General features: G+C 38.5%; 1 protein-coding gene across 1 annotated transcript in view; it reads right to left on the bottom strand.

Annotated features, from left to right (window-relative positions):
* dph1 (diphthamide biosynthesis 1) overlaps positions 1-16,759 on the bottom strand; it is a 127,533-nt gene that overhangs the window by 14,058 nt on the left and 96,716 nt on the right. Inside the window, exons 5-8 of the mRNA XM_053507718.1 lie at positions 13,825-13,979; positions 11,058-11,179; positions 2,917-2,985; positions 727-883 (exon numbers count right to left, since the gene is read on the bottom strand). Coding sequence (XP_053363693.1) covers positions 727-883; positions 2,917-2,985; positions 11,058-11,179; positions 13,825-13,979 — 503 coding nt within the window. The remainder of the gene's footprint in view (positions 1-726; positions 884-2,916; positions 2,986-11,057; positions 11,180-13,824; positions 13,980-16,759) is intronic.

Genomic DNA, 16,759 nt, shown 5'->3' with positions numbered 1-16,759 from the left:
AGATACCTGTAAATTATTAAATAGAAATCTGAAACTAGTCCCCTTCAAAAGTACTGTAATTGCAAGGGCACCATTTTATTTTCGGGTATCCACTGAAGAAATTGGGATTGGAGATTAAAAATTTAAGATGAGCTAACATCAGAATTCATCTTTCCTTTTCTGACATTGACTGATATCTTGATATATTGATTTGCAAGCACATTGAACAGTGGCACATTTGTCCGATCCCAGACATTTTTCTAGTGATCATTTGATCGACGTTTTTTTTTGTTGCCCAGGTGTGCTCTTGTATACTGACTGTTTAAACGATGAATAACTCTAAATGTCTACTCTTGGTTTGAGCTCTGTGTTCTATTTGTGAAGGGTTTGTTGTTAAAAAGAATAAACCAAAGTAAAAACCAGAGAGATATGGGAGAAAAGCAAACCATGTGAAAGTTGGGTAAAGGTGTTAAATCTATCAGAGTGACTGCACAAGCACAACTGAATACTGATAAGAAATCATATACTGTAGGTTAGCCATGAAAAACCCCAGCACTTGATGAGAAACATTGTAAGAACTGTGAGGAAAAACACACAAATACCATTGATGACATAAACAAGAACCTCTAGAGGGTAGGAGTGAAGATATCATAATCCACCATTTAAAGAAGAGAGCAGAAATATAATTGTTATACCACAAGAGTCAATTCACTGTAATCAGGATTGCGGGGGGTATTACTCTCTCACCTCTAAGATTTTAGGATTGCCTTGGCGACCAAGCGTGCCCAGTATCAGACCCCACCTCTGGGCTGAGCGGGCCGTCTCTATGGCATGTAGTCTATTGGCACGCATGGCCTCATGGTCATAATACTCCCGAGAGAAAACCTTACTGTAGGGATCATATCTGTGGAGAAACCCCCCCCCAAAAAAAACTCATTCATTATGTCGTCATCATATAGAAAAAAGCTGAAAGATAGATAACTTAATTAATGAACTTTATTTGGTGATCCATTCATGGGAATAAATCAGAAAAGCAATAACAACAATAATAATTCTCATTCTTTAACTATTAAAGAAAACAAAAACAAATAAATTAAAAACACTACACATGCAGGCTTGGGCCACTTAACTTCTTAATATCTAACAGAGATTGCATTCTTTAATTTTTGTATCTTTTAAATATGCAGTTACTGGAGAAACAATTTCCTTCGGGATTAATAGACTTATCTAATCTTATCTTTATAGCAGTATGGAAACCGGCCATCTTAAACCTTATAACTCACTCATAACATCATCCACAACACTTTTCAAGCCGTTAAAACCACCAGACAGAGGATGATTTAAAGTATGATTTAAGTTTTATTTCTGGTTCTTTTTTAAAAACTGATCAACAGATACTTCAATAATTCCTTGGATTGCGAGTAACACGGTTTGCGAGTGTTCCGCAGGACAAGCAAAGATTTTTAATCAATTTTGACTTGGAAAACAAACAAGTCAAAATTGAGCCGACGGCTTTTCTCTCTCTTGCACTGCGGAATTGTGGGTAATCACCTCCCCTGCTAAGTCTTAGTACTCTTACTGGTATAATCAACATCCATGAATGTGTGTACTGTTTATTATAACATATTTTATTTTGTGTCTGTATGCGTTTGTTTAAAGCAAAACCAAGTCTCATTAGAGAGGTTAAAAATCCATTTTCTCTCCCTGTATCAGCCTGCTCTTTGTGTCTGTGTGCCCGACATTGGACACCATGCCCAACCACTGCCTTCACAGACAGACACACTTTTTCTCTCTGATCTACACAGAAACATGCTCTGTGGTGATTCTTTTCAAAAGCTAAAGTGTTATTTTTACTTTACAGCCGTGATTCTGTTAGTGTGTCACTCAAACGAGTGTCATTAGAGAGATTTCATGTTAATTTTTAGGATAAAACAATGTTTTCAATGTGTGCGCGTGTGTGAAAAGAGTGGAGGAAGAGTAACTGTGTCAGGTGAAGGGGGCGCGGCTCCTTACTTTAGCTTCCCGCACACACACAGCACTAGCGCGCACAAAAGGAAACACTTATCTATCTGAATTTGCTTTTCCTTTTTTTTAAAGGTAAAGTGCAGGTTAATTCGTTTTATTTTTACCTTATATTTTGTATTAATTATTTTTTGGGCTGTGAAACGAATAATTTGAGTTTCCATTATGTCTTATGGGAAAATCCAGTTTGGTTTACGAGCCCACTTCCGTGCTCGTAATTATGCTCGTAATTCCCTACTAATGCTAATGGAGGCATGCCACCAAGAGAATTCATCTTGCATATATTAATCTTAAGATCTATTTTGCAACTTTTAAGTTTATGTATAAATTTAAACTTCAATATTTTTGTCTTTTTTCATTTAGGTTCCGTTTCCTGCATTACCCACAATGCTTTATAACATGAACAAGCATTTCACTGCATATCGTACTGTGTATGACTGTGTATGTGACAAATAAAATTAGAATTTGAATTTAAGCCCATTTCCACCTTTTGTGATTTTTGCCACAGATTGCGACAGAGTTCAAAATAGAGGTTCACTAGCTAAGGCATAACACCTAAGCAAAGATGAACTACAGTGAACTGGCAAAGGACCACAAAAATGGTTACAAAAATGCTGTGAACCCACAACACCCCATGAGTCATAAGGAACCACATCTAGCTTGCAATTTTATGAATCTGTTTAAAAACCCATGCTGGAAAGTCGCAGATCACAACAGGTCACCTAGACACACCCAGGTAAGCCATGATCTTATCGCACAACTACCCATGGCAAAACTTGTGAAGCTGTGAACTGGGCTCTAGTCCTTTTGCCTGTCTATCTTGCTAATCTACAATACTGATCTGTACACTCTTTTCAACTTTTCAATTGAAAACTGCAGTGACCTTCGTTTTTGTGCAGGGCCACTGAGGTTTACCTGTAAGCTGGGACATCTGGATTGGCGATCATGATAGATTCCAAATGAAATCTTCCATCCCCAAGGTATCTGTCTTGACAAACATATGATATATCAAACAGCAGAAGGAGGGATTGAGAAAGAAATCAAAGCTCAGTACACTGGACTACAGGACAGACAGCAACCTGGGAGGGGGACCACAGACACACACACTTATATACGCATAGATGCAGGAGCTCCTGCAGTTAAGAAAACACACACACACACGCACGCACGCACGCACCAGCTGTCAAAATTTTTTGAAAATGTCATTTTGTTTTGTTTTGTATTACTGCATTCAAATGTATTTAAATATGAACGGGTCGAAACCTTTATACCGCAACAGACATGCATTTGTGTCTATAGCAATATGTGCATTTGTATCACAAACAATAAAGCTTAAAATTGGCTGCTTTCATTCATGTTTTTTTTAAAGATTTATTTTTTTAAAGACTTTATTTGCTTTATGTGCTTACAACAATACGTGTAAGCCAAGTTTTATAACTGCACTGCGAGTTAGGTTACAGAAAATATTTGCTCTACCTTTGTTGTGTTGGCCAACTATTAAGCATTTACACAGTTTCTAAGTTTTACACAAAATGTAAAGCAAAAAAACAGAGGGGGTGCACAATAAAAACTCTTAGAAGATGAGAGAGATCAGGAGAATGGCTAGATTGTCTGAGCTAACATAAAATTTATAGTACTCTTTACAATAATGGTGTGCAGAAAGCCATATCGAAATTCACATTAAACCTGGAGGTGAATGGACTACAATTCAATTCAATTTTATGTATATAGCACTTTTAACAATGGTCATGTTTGGAAAGCAGCTTTACAGAACCAAAAGCAATTTAAGGAAATTAGTATGAAATGTCTAAGAAGGTATAAATCAAAATGATCAGATTGTCCCTGATGAGCAAGCCAAGGCCAACGATGGCAAGGAAAAACTTCCTGAGATAGCGAAAGAAACAAACCTTGAGAAGAATAAGACTCAAGACGAAACCTATTCTCATTTGGGTGATAATGGATAGTAGGAATTGTTTTCCAGTCTACAGTAGAAGACCATATCAGGTCCCAATTATTTTAGCCAAGATCTGGAGCCATTATCATGAGCAGACTCATCCAAACTGGACAAGTGAAGATGTATATTTTTATTTTAAACTTTACCTGTCCAGTTTAAGTGAGTCTGCACTGATGATAGCTTTAGCTTGGTTATAATGACCAGAACTTGATGTGGTTACCTTGCTGCTGTAGCTCATCCCAGCCAGGGTAGAGATTTTGTGTATTATGAGATGTTTTTCTTCTCACTACAGTTCTAAAGAGTGAAAATATTAGCTACTACATACCTTTTGGCAGCTTAAATTAAACTGGCCATTTTCCTTTGACCTCTCTTATCAACATGACATTTCTACCCACAAAACTGTCACTCACTCAGTGCTTTGTACCATTCTGTGTAAACTCTAGAGACTGCTTTGTGTGAAAATTCCAGGAGATCAACCAGCCCTTCTGACAGTAACAGAGATCACACTATTTCCCCATTCCGGTGTTAGACGTGAACAATAACTGGAGATCTTGAACTGTATTCACATGAATGTTTGACACTGCCCTGACACCAAATGATTGGCTGGTTAGGAAACAAGACGTACTGCATGACTAGGTGTTTAGGTGTACTTAATAAAGTGGACGATGTGTACTTAATAAAGTGGACGATGTGTACTTAATAAAGTGGATGATGAGTACATAAACATGATCATAGATGAACACAAAGACATATTTGCTTTCCTATAGTGGTATCAGCACAGTAACCCAGAACTGCTCTTATTACTATATACAAACAAATTCCAAGGGCTAAAGTTAAAGGATAAATGTGGATGGTACACTATACTGTATGACAATGTTTATAATTTATTGTCAAGGGGATATCAATACAAAAAAACTATTAATATTTTATATGTCCTTAATTCTCATTTCAGGATGAAGTACTAGTGCATAATTCTAACAATATTATTATGCACATCACACACATATACTGTGTACATTAAACTTTGCCATGTTTGAAACAACCTACTAGTATTTAAATTATATTTATGTAATTTGTCTTATTGGAAGAAAATTTGGAGAGGTGGAGGTATGCTCCGGAAAGCAGAGGAATGAAGGTTATAGGATTAGGATTAAGAATGAGTTCATCAAAGGGACAACCCATGTTAATTATTTTGGAGATAAAGTCAGAGAGGCCAGATTGAGGTGGTTTGGACATGTTCAGAGGAGAGATTGCAAATATATCGGTAGAAGGATGCTGAGGTTGGAACTGTCAGGCAGGAGGTCTGGAGGAAGACCAAAGAGGAGATTTATGGATGCAGTGAGAGAGGACATGAAGTTAGTTGGTGTGAGAGAAGAGGATGCAGAGGATAGGGTTAGATGGAGGCAGATGATTCGCTGTGGCGACCCCTGAAAGGGAACAGCCGACAGACAAAGAAGATGATGTAATTTGTCTCATATTAAAACATGATCGCTGCAGCCATGGACAATTTTAAAACTAGCCTCAAAATATGTCCAGACATTATTTTTCCAGCCACGACCTTGCTCATAAACAACTGTATGTCCAAAATACACTTAAGGGCTTACACACCAGTGATGAATTTCAAGAGTGATTTTTTTTTCTCATATCAATAATATTTTTAAAACCAAAAACTCCCATTAGAACATTTTACATCAATGATGGAATTTTGCTGTGCATTTTTTATTTTTTTTTTGCCTCAGGTTGATTTTACCATCATTTTGCCAGTGATAGGAATGCCTCTGACGAATAATAATACAGATTGCTGAAACGTCACGTGAAAACATTCAATATGGCAGAACGTTTGGCAAACTATCATGTGTTTCCTCCGAACTACGTAATGTCAGCCAACCGCATCTCAGCTAATCAGGTCTTTCGAGGCCTTTGGCTGTCATCACCCGGGAATCAAACTAGCCATCTCCGGCACTGCGCCACTGTGTTGTTTTTGTTATTTGTGGGTTTTTAGTTGGTCAGACCAACAGTAGTTTACCAAACACTCACTCATCATCGCCTATGTCTCTTTATCATGTATACAGGATCACAATGTGGGGTACACATGGGACAGAGTGCCAATCCATCGCAGCTCACGCAAACTTATTCACAAACTCCGGGCAAGTTTAAAACGGCAATTAGCGTACAGTAATCTGCATGTCTTACACTGTGGGAGGAAACCAGAGGAAACCCTCCAAGCACACGGAGAACACGCAAACTCCAAACACACCCCAGAGGTGGAGTTTGGAGATGCAGGGCAACAGTGCACTATGTCACCGTGCCCCCTCAGTAGTACTGTATACTGTACAATGTAAAGCAATGTTACAGTATCTGAGGATCATGACAGACTGCAGACATTTTCTGTTATTGTCTTGCTGAAACAGAATGATGCTGCATTTATCGGCATGATGAAATGCACACTGAGTGTGCTTAGTGCAGCCTAGTTACTGTTCTTGTGTGTTTTAGTTAAAAAGGTAAAAAAGCTGTAAAAAAAAATCTGAAAAATATCTATGTGAGGAAGATAAGAGTGGAGGGTAAGGTGAAAAGTGGCCAAGCACATGTGGAAAAAACATTGCTTGATGTTAAAAAATGTTTAATAATTTTTTTTAATAGGGCAACTTTTAGAACTCACATAATTGCATTGCTTTCGATGTGAATATCCGTGGTAATTTTATTTTATTTTGGGTCTAAATTTTTTACTTTCATGTTTACCCGCATCATTCCTGGTGTGTAAAGACTTTTAGGCCCATTCTGATTTGATTCCTCATCACTATACTGTATGTGGTCCCTCCACTGTGCACAACAATCGCACTGCAGTCCCTATACAGTGCAGCACAAATAATCATCATTTCAAACTCGTTGTAAAAAAAAGTTCCCCCTAGAAACTATAAACTCACTCTTAACACAATTTTTAAATAATTTGAAAAGTTCCAATTGATGGTGAAGATGGTCTTGGACACGACTAATGCACACAACTGTTCTCTGATAACTTGTAACTGAAGTCGCTCAGCATTTTAACTCCACATATATATAGACTTCATATTAACTTGAACACTCTCCTATATTAAAATTTTTAATTGTTACATTGAACTTTCAGCCACCTAAAAATAATTATGATTGCTAAACAATCCCACCTACAGTATCTGTTAACACCCAAATGAGGATTGGGTCTCTGTTGAGGCTGGTTCCCCTCAAGGTTTCTTCCATTTTAGGGTTTTTTCCCTTGCCACCGTCACCCTCGGCTTGCGCATTAGGCAATGACAATCTGATTCATACATATTTTTTTACACAGTTCATGCTCCATATTTTGTCCTCCCTGATTTCCCCACTTTTTTTTATTCTGTAAAGCTGCTTTGCAACAAAGACAATTGTTAAAAGCAGTATATAAATAAAATTTAATTGAGAAATGTTAAAACACTTACATTATTAAAGTGTACGTAAAAATTACGTGCATTATTTCAGAGCCTGCACCTCAGACGGCCAATTCAAACAATTTCTTTTAGCCTTTGAATATACATATTACAAAAATTTAATTCAAACTACTTTAAAGATCTACAATAAGCAGACTTGCTCACACATTGAACAAACAGACAATAGAAGATGAGCCATAGGAAATAGTAGGAGATATAACCTTGGACCACCTGAATGAGGCCTAGGGGAGAAAAAAAATTGAGTTCTTTATTAGTCAGCCTGCAAAAAATGAGTGGCATCCCCCCTGGACCTGAAAGAGCAAAAGGCTGACTGAAATGCACATGCATTCAAACCCTGTGCAATATGGTCTGTTGCTCAGCTACATTAAAGGAATAGCTGTTACAAGCTAGCGTCGGAGTGAAATGAAATGGCAGTATGCGTACCTCAGCAGGCCTACTGCTAAATCACATGGGCACAAAAGACTTTAATAGATACATAGCTCCAGTCTTAATGCATAGCTGTCTATAGGGGGTATATAGGGGGTATGTTGACCTATCTGATAAAGTTACAAGTTTCACTAAGATGTGCATTCATGGCTGCAGGTTTGAAAATGTTCTTATTCAAAACTTGAAAAGTCCTTTAAAGAATAGCGCATTCGCCCATCCAGCTGCTAATTACTATAATGAGACAGATCTTCCTGCTTATAAAACATTCCTGGTAGTACAACAAGGGTCCACACACACATACACACCATTTTCACTCTCTATCCCACGGAGAGTAGCTGCTGTATATTTCCCTCAACACTATGGAGACAGATTGCAGGAGGCTTTTCTATTATTTAACACTAGCACTCCTTTCTCATGGTCATGATACCCATCCTCCAAACATACTACATCATCTTCTGAAATAGGCCACCTCTTAAGATATAATTAGCTGTTAATCTTGGTTCTATTGTTGGGAGGGTATGATATAATAGCTGTAGTAATGTTATGTTTTCTCTGTGTGTGTGTGTGTGTGTGTGTGTGTGTGTGTGTGTGTGTGTGTCTGTGTCATTGGCTAGTTGAGTGGTGAAAGAAAGATAGCTGAAAAGCATTTCTTATCCTCCTGTGTCCCAATACACAAACCTTCTCACTCCCCAAAACACACACACATTTTTACCCAAGACAACATTTAAAAAAAAAAAGTTTCATTAGGCACAAGGCTTAATCTCTGGATTCGTTAATAATTATTTAAACAATCCTAACCAATTTTACACATTTTTCTTTCGCCTGAATCCTCTTTCACTCTATACAGTACATTCTTCCACTACAAGATTTGGGCCAAAAAAAGGGACGTCTGATGCGCATAACATGGATGCTCATAGCATAAAGAGCAAACAAATTAGAACTTGATCAAAAAGGAGCTTTACATAGAAAGCTAGCTAAATCTTAAAAGCGGAAGACTATCATGTTAGAGCATCATGGTGACGAAACTTACAGTAGGGGTATGGGTATGACCCTGAGATGAAGCAACAGAGCTCACAGTGGAAGAGCCAATCATCTCCATGATAGAAAAAGGCGTGGAAGGTCTGCAGATCGTTGCCATCGACCATACTGTTCATTAAAAAATGCTGTTAACTTGGGTACTGTTGCTAGTTAAGAAGTTTAGCTTTTAGCAAGGGCATCTGTTCGGAGCCATGCCACCACATCCTACACACTTTCCACAACCCACACATTAATTAACATGCACTCACACATCCACTTCGACACATGAGCTCATGTAAACTAGATACATGTATACTTGGATTTTTTTTCAAGTAAATAACAACAGCCCTGCGATAGATTGGCACCCTGTCCAGGGTGTACCCTGCCTTGTGCCCTAAGCCTCCTGGGATGGGCTCCAGGTCCCCGCGACCCTGAATACAGGATTAAAAAAATAATAATAACTCACATATGCACATTAATACAAACACGTGAAGACCTTTTTAAAAACTGTAGGCACTAAAGGAAGATGTTTGAAATGGCATCAAATTCCCCATGCAGTGGGCTCATAAAATGCCATGTACTGCAGCAGTTTAAAGTTCAAATAATGTACCTGCAATGCACATGCTGATTGTAGAAAACTGGGTAAGGCTCAGTTTTCTACTCAGTTTCAATCCTAGTGGTCTTCTGGGTTTAATTAGTAGGCTGTAGATCGAGAAGCTTTGCAGTTCCTGCTCCTCAGTTGGTCAATTTCTAGAAACTCAAACCTACTAAGGTAGATCATGTGTTACTGATCATCTCTGATTTGTCAAACACAAGCATGGCATTAGGGCTAACTCATTAATCTGTAATGACCGGCAAAGTAAAACGGTTCTGTAAAGCTTTTGTTTTTACTTGGGTGGCAAGTCAAATGCGTGGGAGTGAATTATATAAGCTTTTAATGCTGTGCTGCAGGTAAAAAAATGTCTGGAATAGGGAACTGTGCTCCTCGCATACTTAGATGGTTTGAAAATGTGTTAAAACCATAATCTATCAACAAAGCCAAAACAATGCAGGAGAACTTTAATCTACCGGTTCACTTTATAGATGTGCTTTGCTGCAAGCTAAAATGTTGGGATGACTGCACAGTGTGGATTATTTTACATTTATGGGATCATTAAGGCCTTAGAAGCCCCAAACATATACTGCAAGGCCTTACTATATATTGTCTGTTATTCAGCCATGACTGTGTTATTTATGAAAGCAAATGTACTGTAAGTGTAAGAGATCTGCAGCAGGATAAGTGAGTTAGTTGGCGTTAGTTAAAGCCCCAGGCAGAGAGACAGAGAAATGGTGCTTGGCAAGAGAGAGTAGAAGGCTATGCATATAGAAAAATAACAACTGTATGTAGTTTCAGTAAAGCTTATACTCAGAGGCACCAGATGTGTAAGTAAATAAGAGTGCATCGATCTCTCTAACGAACTGGACTCCATGTTAACTTGAACCTCTCATCTGTAATATTGAACTTCCAGCTGCCTAACACACAGTACGACTGCAAAATAATTCCTGCTATCTATTATCACCCAAATGAGGATGGGTTCCTTGTTAAGTCTGGTTTCTCTCAAGGTTTCTTCCTATTTCCATCTCAGAGTTTTTCCTTGCCCCTGTCGCCCTCAACTTGCTTATCAGGGACAATCTGATCATTTTAAATCATGCATTTTCTTTTCTCCACATTTCATACAAATTTCCATACTTTTTGATTCTATAAAGCTGCTTTGCAACAATAACCATTGTTAAAAGCACTATACAAATAAAATTTTATAAATCTGAAGTGAAACACAGGCAGGTACATGCGCTCTAAAGTAAATGGCATACTTCATGCGAGTGGCAAAAGCAGAGCAATTCATAGAGTTTATGTGTAACACAAAGATTCAACAGGCCTCTGTATGCTTATGTTTCATAATACTGTGTGAACGATAGATGACAACATACATGAGAATATGCAAGACTTCATACTTCATGTGCTGCCGTCATCTATACTCATACATGCCTCAGTCTTTTAAGAGTGATTTTCCTTAACTGTGTATTCAATAGCTTCACAGACATAGACTGATGCTCTTTTCATTAAAACTGATGTATGGCCTGCAGCCTTGCTACGCCACACACACACACACACACACACACACACACTACAAGAAGGGGAAATGAAAAGATTATGTTCTCACATGATGGCACTGACGTGCTTGTTGAGGCGAGGGGATGTGCAGCCTAGGATCTCTCCTGGAGACAACGGCCGACACTGTGGCACAAGAACCTCATAATCCGGTCTGAGCTCCGCACTGACCGCCTGCGAGGACCAAGACAAGACATATCATTGTTGGTGAAAAGATGAAAGGGCATGTAGACAGAGAGAGAGAGAGAGAGAGAGAGAGAGAAAGGGGGGGGGGGGTTAAAAACAAATGGAAGGTAGTGACCCAGGGTACCCTTGCCTGCACTCCGTGTAAAAACGAACATCACCACAAATAAACACCAGAACAGCAGAGGCACGTTGGAGGCAAAGAAATCATAACAAGCAACTCAGACAAAATAAAACACGTTTAAGGCCGACCCACCCTAATCACCATAAAAATACCTAGACAGCAACACAAACACCAACATGGCAACAACAGCTAACAGCAAAAGGCAACACTTCCCTAAAGAATTCAGAGCTGCCAATATAAAACACACATGCATATCCAAAAAAACACCACAAAATTACTACACATCTGTAATATGCAGATTGCCTACACAATTGCCTATGTCTTGCAAAATATTAAAACAAACAAGTAAAGCACTGATGTGTAACAGCTTCAGACCGCCTGGGATAATCTGATCAATGTTCATAACACCATGCCATGACTAATTAACAGAAAAGTTAACTGAATGCCCTCAATCCTAATTCATTATGTTCAATAAGCACAGCAGTGGACTGAGTATTAGAGACATCACTTGCATATTGCAGCCTTTTTCTGCAAATAAGGCAATCATTATTAATAAACACACCATGCAGTCCTAAAGTTAGCCACTAAGCCATAAACCCAAACTGACCGACTATTATACAAAAAGAAATTATATAAAAAAAAAGGGACAAAAATAAAAAAGATAAAAAAAAACAAGAATTGGACTAAGTAATAAAAGACTTTAAAATGATGCATGTAAAGAGAGTCAAATTAAATGCAATATAGCTTACGGAATCCAAGCTGCTTGAAGCTTTAAGTCCAAAGCCAACGTAGCTGTCTACCAGGAGACTGTAGAGCACTTCATGCTTCAGTCTGCTGACAAGATTTATAAAGGTGCAGATTTCCTGTCCCAGCAGGACACAGCAACTGCCTACAGTGCCAAAACTACCAATAACTGCCCTATCCAACTTACCTAACCTGACCCTACATCAATTTATCGGTTATTGTCAAGGGGAAGATACGACCAGAGATGAGCTGATGGCTGCCATCAAAGCAACAAGGTTTTCAATAATGTCTCGGTAGTGTCACAGGCAGATTGCCTCCATGCCGCACTGGTGCAGTAATTCATGCAAAAGAAGCTCTTACCAAGTATTGAAAGAATAGATGAAATTTCAGAATTTCTGTATTGTAATACAGTACAATTGTATTCTGTACGGCTCATATAGGCTTACGATGGGTGGCTTTATACAATACATGATGTCATGTACTGTACAGTTGTGCTTATAGTTTACGTACACTCATCATGAACATGTGTTTGTGTGTGTATTTAAATCTAAAAGATTAAATACGACAAACACTAGATGGCACATCATACACTCCTGTCTGTCACGTTAGCAAATCATTATGTAAAATGTTCGGTGGTGGGTGCATAGCTTTCCTTCTTACTCTGACACTGGAATAGGGCCAGTCTGGACTCTTCACAGGCAGCACGGTGGATTAGTAATTAACACTGTCGCCCTGCACTTTCAGGGTGAGGTCTTGATTCCCGCCTCGGGGTCTGTGTGCAAGAAGTTTGCATGCATGTTCTCCCCATGCCTGGTGGGTTTCCTCCTGGTATTCAGGTATTTCCTCCCACAGTCCAAAGACATGCGCATTAAGCTAATGTGCGTTCCCAAATCCCCTGTAGTGTGCAAATGCGAGTGTAAATGTTGACTTAAGGTCCTACCACGGTTGTAAAAATGGGTATAAATACAGTGGTCACCCGTGACTTCCAATGGTCACTACTGGCCTCTGAAGCACCTGTTTGGACTTCTGAGGTTTATGGACGGATAGACTTTTCAAACCAAATGACCTATTTTTATTGCTCCAAAGTTGATTCTTCGTTCCCCTAGTAAACCCAAGCCTCACTAACAAGTGATTTTCTTATAAAAATCACACAGGTATTTAATCCCCCAAGTTCTCTTCATACTGTGTATGTGGAAATGCTCTAACTTACACTATTGAACACAGCTTTTTTTTTTTACTGTTGGTTTTATATAATGCAACTTAAGCAAGCATTTAAGTGATCTCTATTTAGTCTACATTTCTTCTGTGAAGGTAATCGTTCAGCACTATCCTTCCAGGTTTTAAAAAACAATGAACATTTCTTAACACAATTCCAGTCATTTCTGCAATCTTATTAGTTGTTTTCTTAGCTTAAAACAGTTTAATAATTTAACCCTTCTCGTCAATAGTAACATATTTTTCCTGACAACAGGATAATACAAATGTTTGTTAAAGGAATGGAAAGCTACTTACTGCATGAGTTAGGATTAATCACAGCGGTAATTATCCAATCAAAGTACACAAGTATTTGCTTATGTAAATCCAAAAAAGTGATATTTTTTGGCCAGTCAGGATACACAGATAAACAATTTGTTTGCCATGCTTTTTTTCATGGTAATAATCCAGACTAAATTGTTTATTTGCTGTATACTCAAATTTCTATAAAACTGCTGCCAACTAACTAGTTATACCACATGTTTGTTTTGACAGCTGTGAGGTCAAAGGTCACCTGCAGTGCAGCCACAAATTGGATGGTGCTGACGAGGGCAAGGGAGTGCCCTGGGGCAAAATTGAACCGGAGTGTGTCCAGGAAGTGAGCCGTGTCCATCTGGATGTCCACAAACACATAGAGCATCTTGATCCCTGCCGTGGCATCTATTGGAACTGCGCAAGCACACACAAACACATGCACACAAACATTATTGCACAGACACATAAACGGGGTAAGGGAGAGAGAGAAAGTCATCTTAACCCAACACGAGTAATCTAGATAATTTAATATAATTTGGTAAATAAAAAAAATAATCTTGTCCTTCAAACCTGCCCATGTATACCATCTTAATAAATAATAATAGAAAAAGTTTTTATGAGACCCTACATGAGACTCAGGTTAAGGCTGACTGACATAAAGAAAGGCACACCAAATATCAATACCAATTATTACACACATTAGTCAGACACAAGACAGACAGACATTGAAATAGAGAATGCAGGATTGAGCCATGCATATATTCCGCTTACATTAAGTGCTGATGATCATAATTATCATAGCTCTTGCTGAATTCACTCAGAAGTCTCATACCATGGGCATTTTGTTGATATTAGAAAAAAACAAGCAATTTTTCAAATGTGCTGGCACATGTAATAAAACTAGTGTGGGAGGAGAGAACAAGATAATGACCCCTGATGGAAAAAAAGGAAACTAAAAACACAAATAAGATGGATGAGAAAGCAGAGAAATTCATTTTGCAAAAAGTGCTTGAAGATGGTTGTGTATGAGAATCTGCGAGAGAGGTGTGGGGTAAGTAAGGAATAACACAAGAGAGGGTGAGGTGTTATAGAGACAATAATCAGAGGTGGTGGTAGTGGTTGTGCTGGTGGAGATAACCCTCAAGTTATCACCCTCTGATAAGCTTATTCTTCATTTTCATTATTAAAAAAATAAGTTATTAACAATTTTAGTGACATTTACAAATACTTATGATGCTATTATGATTCTTATGTGTAAGCATAGATATGATAATGCAAGACAAATCTGGGATTTGGTCTGACCAATCAGAACTGAGCATTAAATAGCTCTTTACAACACAATAGAGCTGAGGTGAAAGATGGGAGGTCAAAGATATTAAAGCACTGTTATTAAAGAAAAGGATAAAAGAGAAAATGCAATGACATCAGAGGAAAAAAAATATTAAATTATAAATATTTTAATATACTGCACAAGAAAATGTATAGGTAAAGGTGCAGATCTGGGGGACTCATGGAATGTTTCTCATTGATCACTCAGGTTTGTTGACGGTGAACTGATTAGTTGCTTTACATCTCAGGAAGCCCTCATGTCTGGTGTTTTCTTCTGGCTCTCCCTTTTATTTAGTTCTAATAGTTAGGTTCTGCCGGAGTCCCTGATTGCACTCTGCACTAATGTACATATACATTGACATTATACATTGTGTGACTGTGACCATACCTAACTGTTATCTCTCCTTCTTTTCTGTCCTATCTTCTCTCTTTCTACCTGTTGAGCTACACATGCCACCAGTGATCCAGACCCCCTCTGCCCTCTGTCTGACTCGTCCTGGTGTCCCGCTTCTCGTTAGAGATCTCGTCGCATAGATGCCTGGTGTAGTCTGTTTAGGATGCGTGTGGTGACTGGGGACGTTTCCACTTTACCATCAAGACGGTCCTGGCCTCAGCTGATGCCAACAACTGATCTCTGAGGACTCTCGATAGTTTAGGACTGGAATTTCCTACAGACTACCTGAGCCTCCAACAACGAACTGGACTTCATATTAACGTAAAGACATCAACTGTATTATTGAACTTCCAGCCTCCTAACACAGTATGACTGCAGATCAATTCCTGCTATCAGTTATCACCCAAATGAAGATGGGATCGCTGTTGAGTCTCTTCTCAAGGTTTCATTCTATTGCCATCTCAGGGAGCTTTTCCTTATCACCCTCAGCTTGCTTATCAGGAGCAATCTAATCCTTTTGATTCATACACATTTTACACAAACATCCATAATTTCTTTTGCTTGTGTAAAGTTGCTTTGCGACAATGACAATTGTTAAAAGCACTATACAAATATAATTGAACTGAATTGAATTGTATACAGAATAAAATAAAATCATGACATTCATTTATACACAGGTCTGAAACAAAGTGTTAACCTGCGACAGCCAGAAAACTTAGCAACATTTTACACCTAGAAAATCAAATTAAACTGAAAAGAAGAAAAATGTGTGGCTTAAGTACAACCGACTCATGCTTTTAGCCAATTAGGACTGGAGTACAGAGTCTCTTTATCAGTGCAATTACAGTCTCTGTCAACAAGCACCATGAATCCTCACTCCTCCTGTTCCTCTTGCCCTACTTGCTCATGCATAACTGCTACCGCAGGCTTGAGTGAGCATCCTCATAAAATCAGTAAAAATAAAGGATAACAGCATGAGGTAAAAAAAAAGCAGTGTGTATGGAGGAGACAGCAAAAGGTCGGGGTCTCAGTCAGGCCATACGGATTTTCACATGCCACTGGTGTTCGACAGGGTTACATTTGATGCTCATCGTGTTGCATCGTGTTTACATGCTTCTATACAGTATGTGGTAATTGATAAAATAAAACCATGCTAAACATAATTTAGCATTTTTAAAGTTCATTTTCTTTAAAGAGCCCTGATAATGCTGATGTTTTAATAGTGGTGATGCCATTATGTGCAAAGGCCCACTCGTTTTCTAATTATTTTTTAAAAATTAAATCATTTGGGCCTTTTAGTCTTAACATGCTCAAAAACTCATAAAACAGGTTGGAATTTGCTGCCTGAAATAGAACGCCTGCTAGCCTGGGCCCCTCAGAGCCTTCACAAGAGAATTTGTCCCATAGCTCATATACACTTGCACATGTACATGTAAAACTTGGTACTCTTCTACATCTCATTCAGCTGAAC

The sequence above is a fragment of the Clarias gariepinus genome, chromosome 11 (assembly GCF_024256425.1).
Source record: "Clarias gariepinus isolate MV-2021 ecotype Netherlands chromosome 11, CGAR_prim_01v2, whole genome shotgun sequence".
NCBI lineage: Eukaryota > Metazoa > Chordata > Actinopteri > Siluriformes > Clariidae > Clarias > Clarias gariepinus.
The sequence above is the reverse complement of the archived record's forward strand: the minus strand, read 5'-3'. Positions and strand labels throughout refer to the sequence as shown.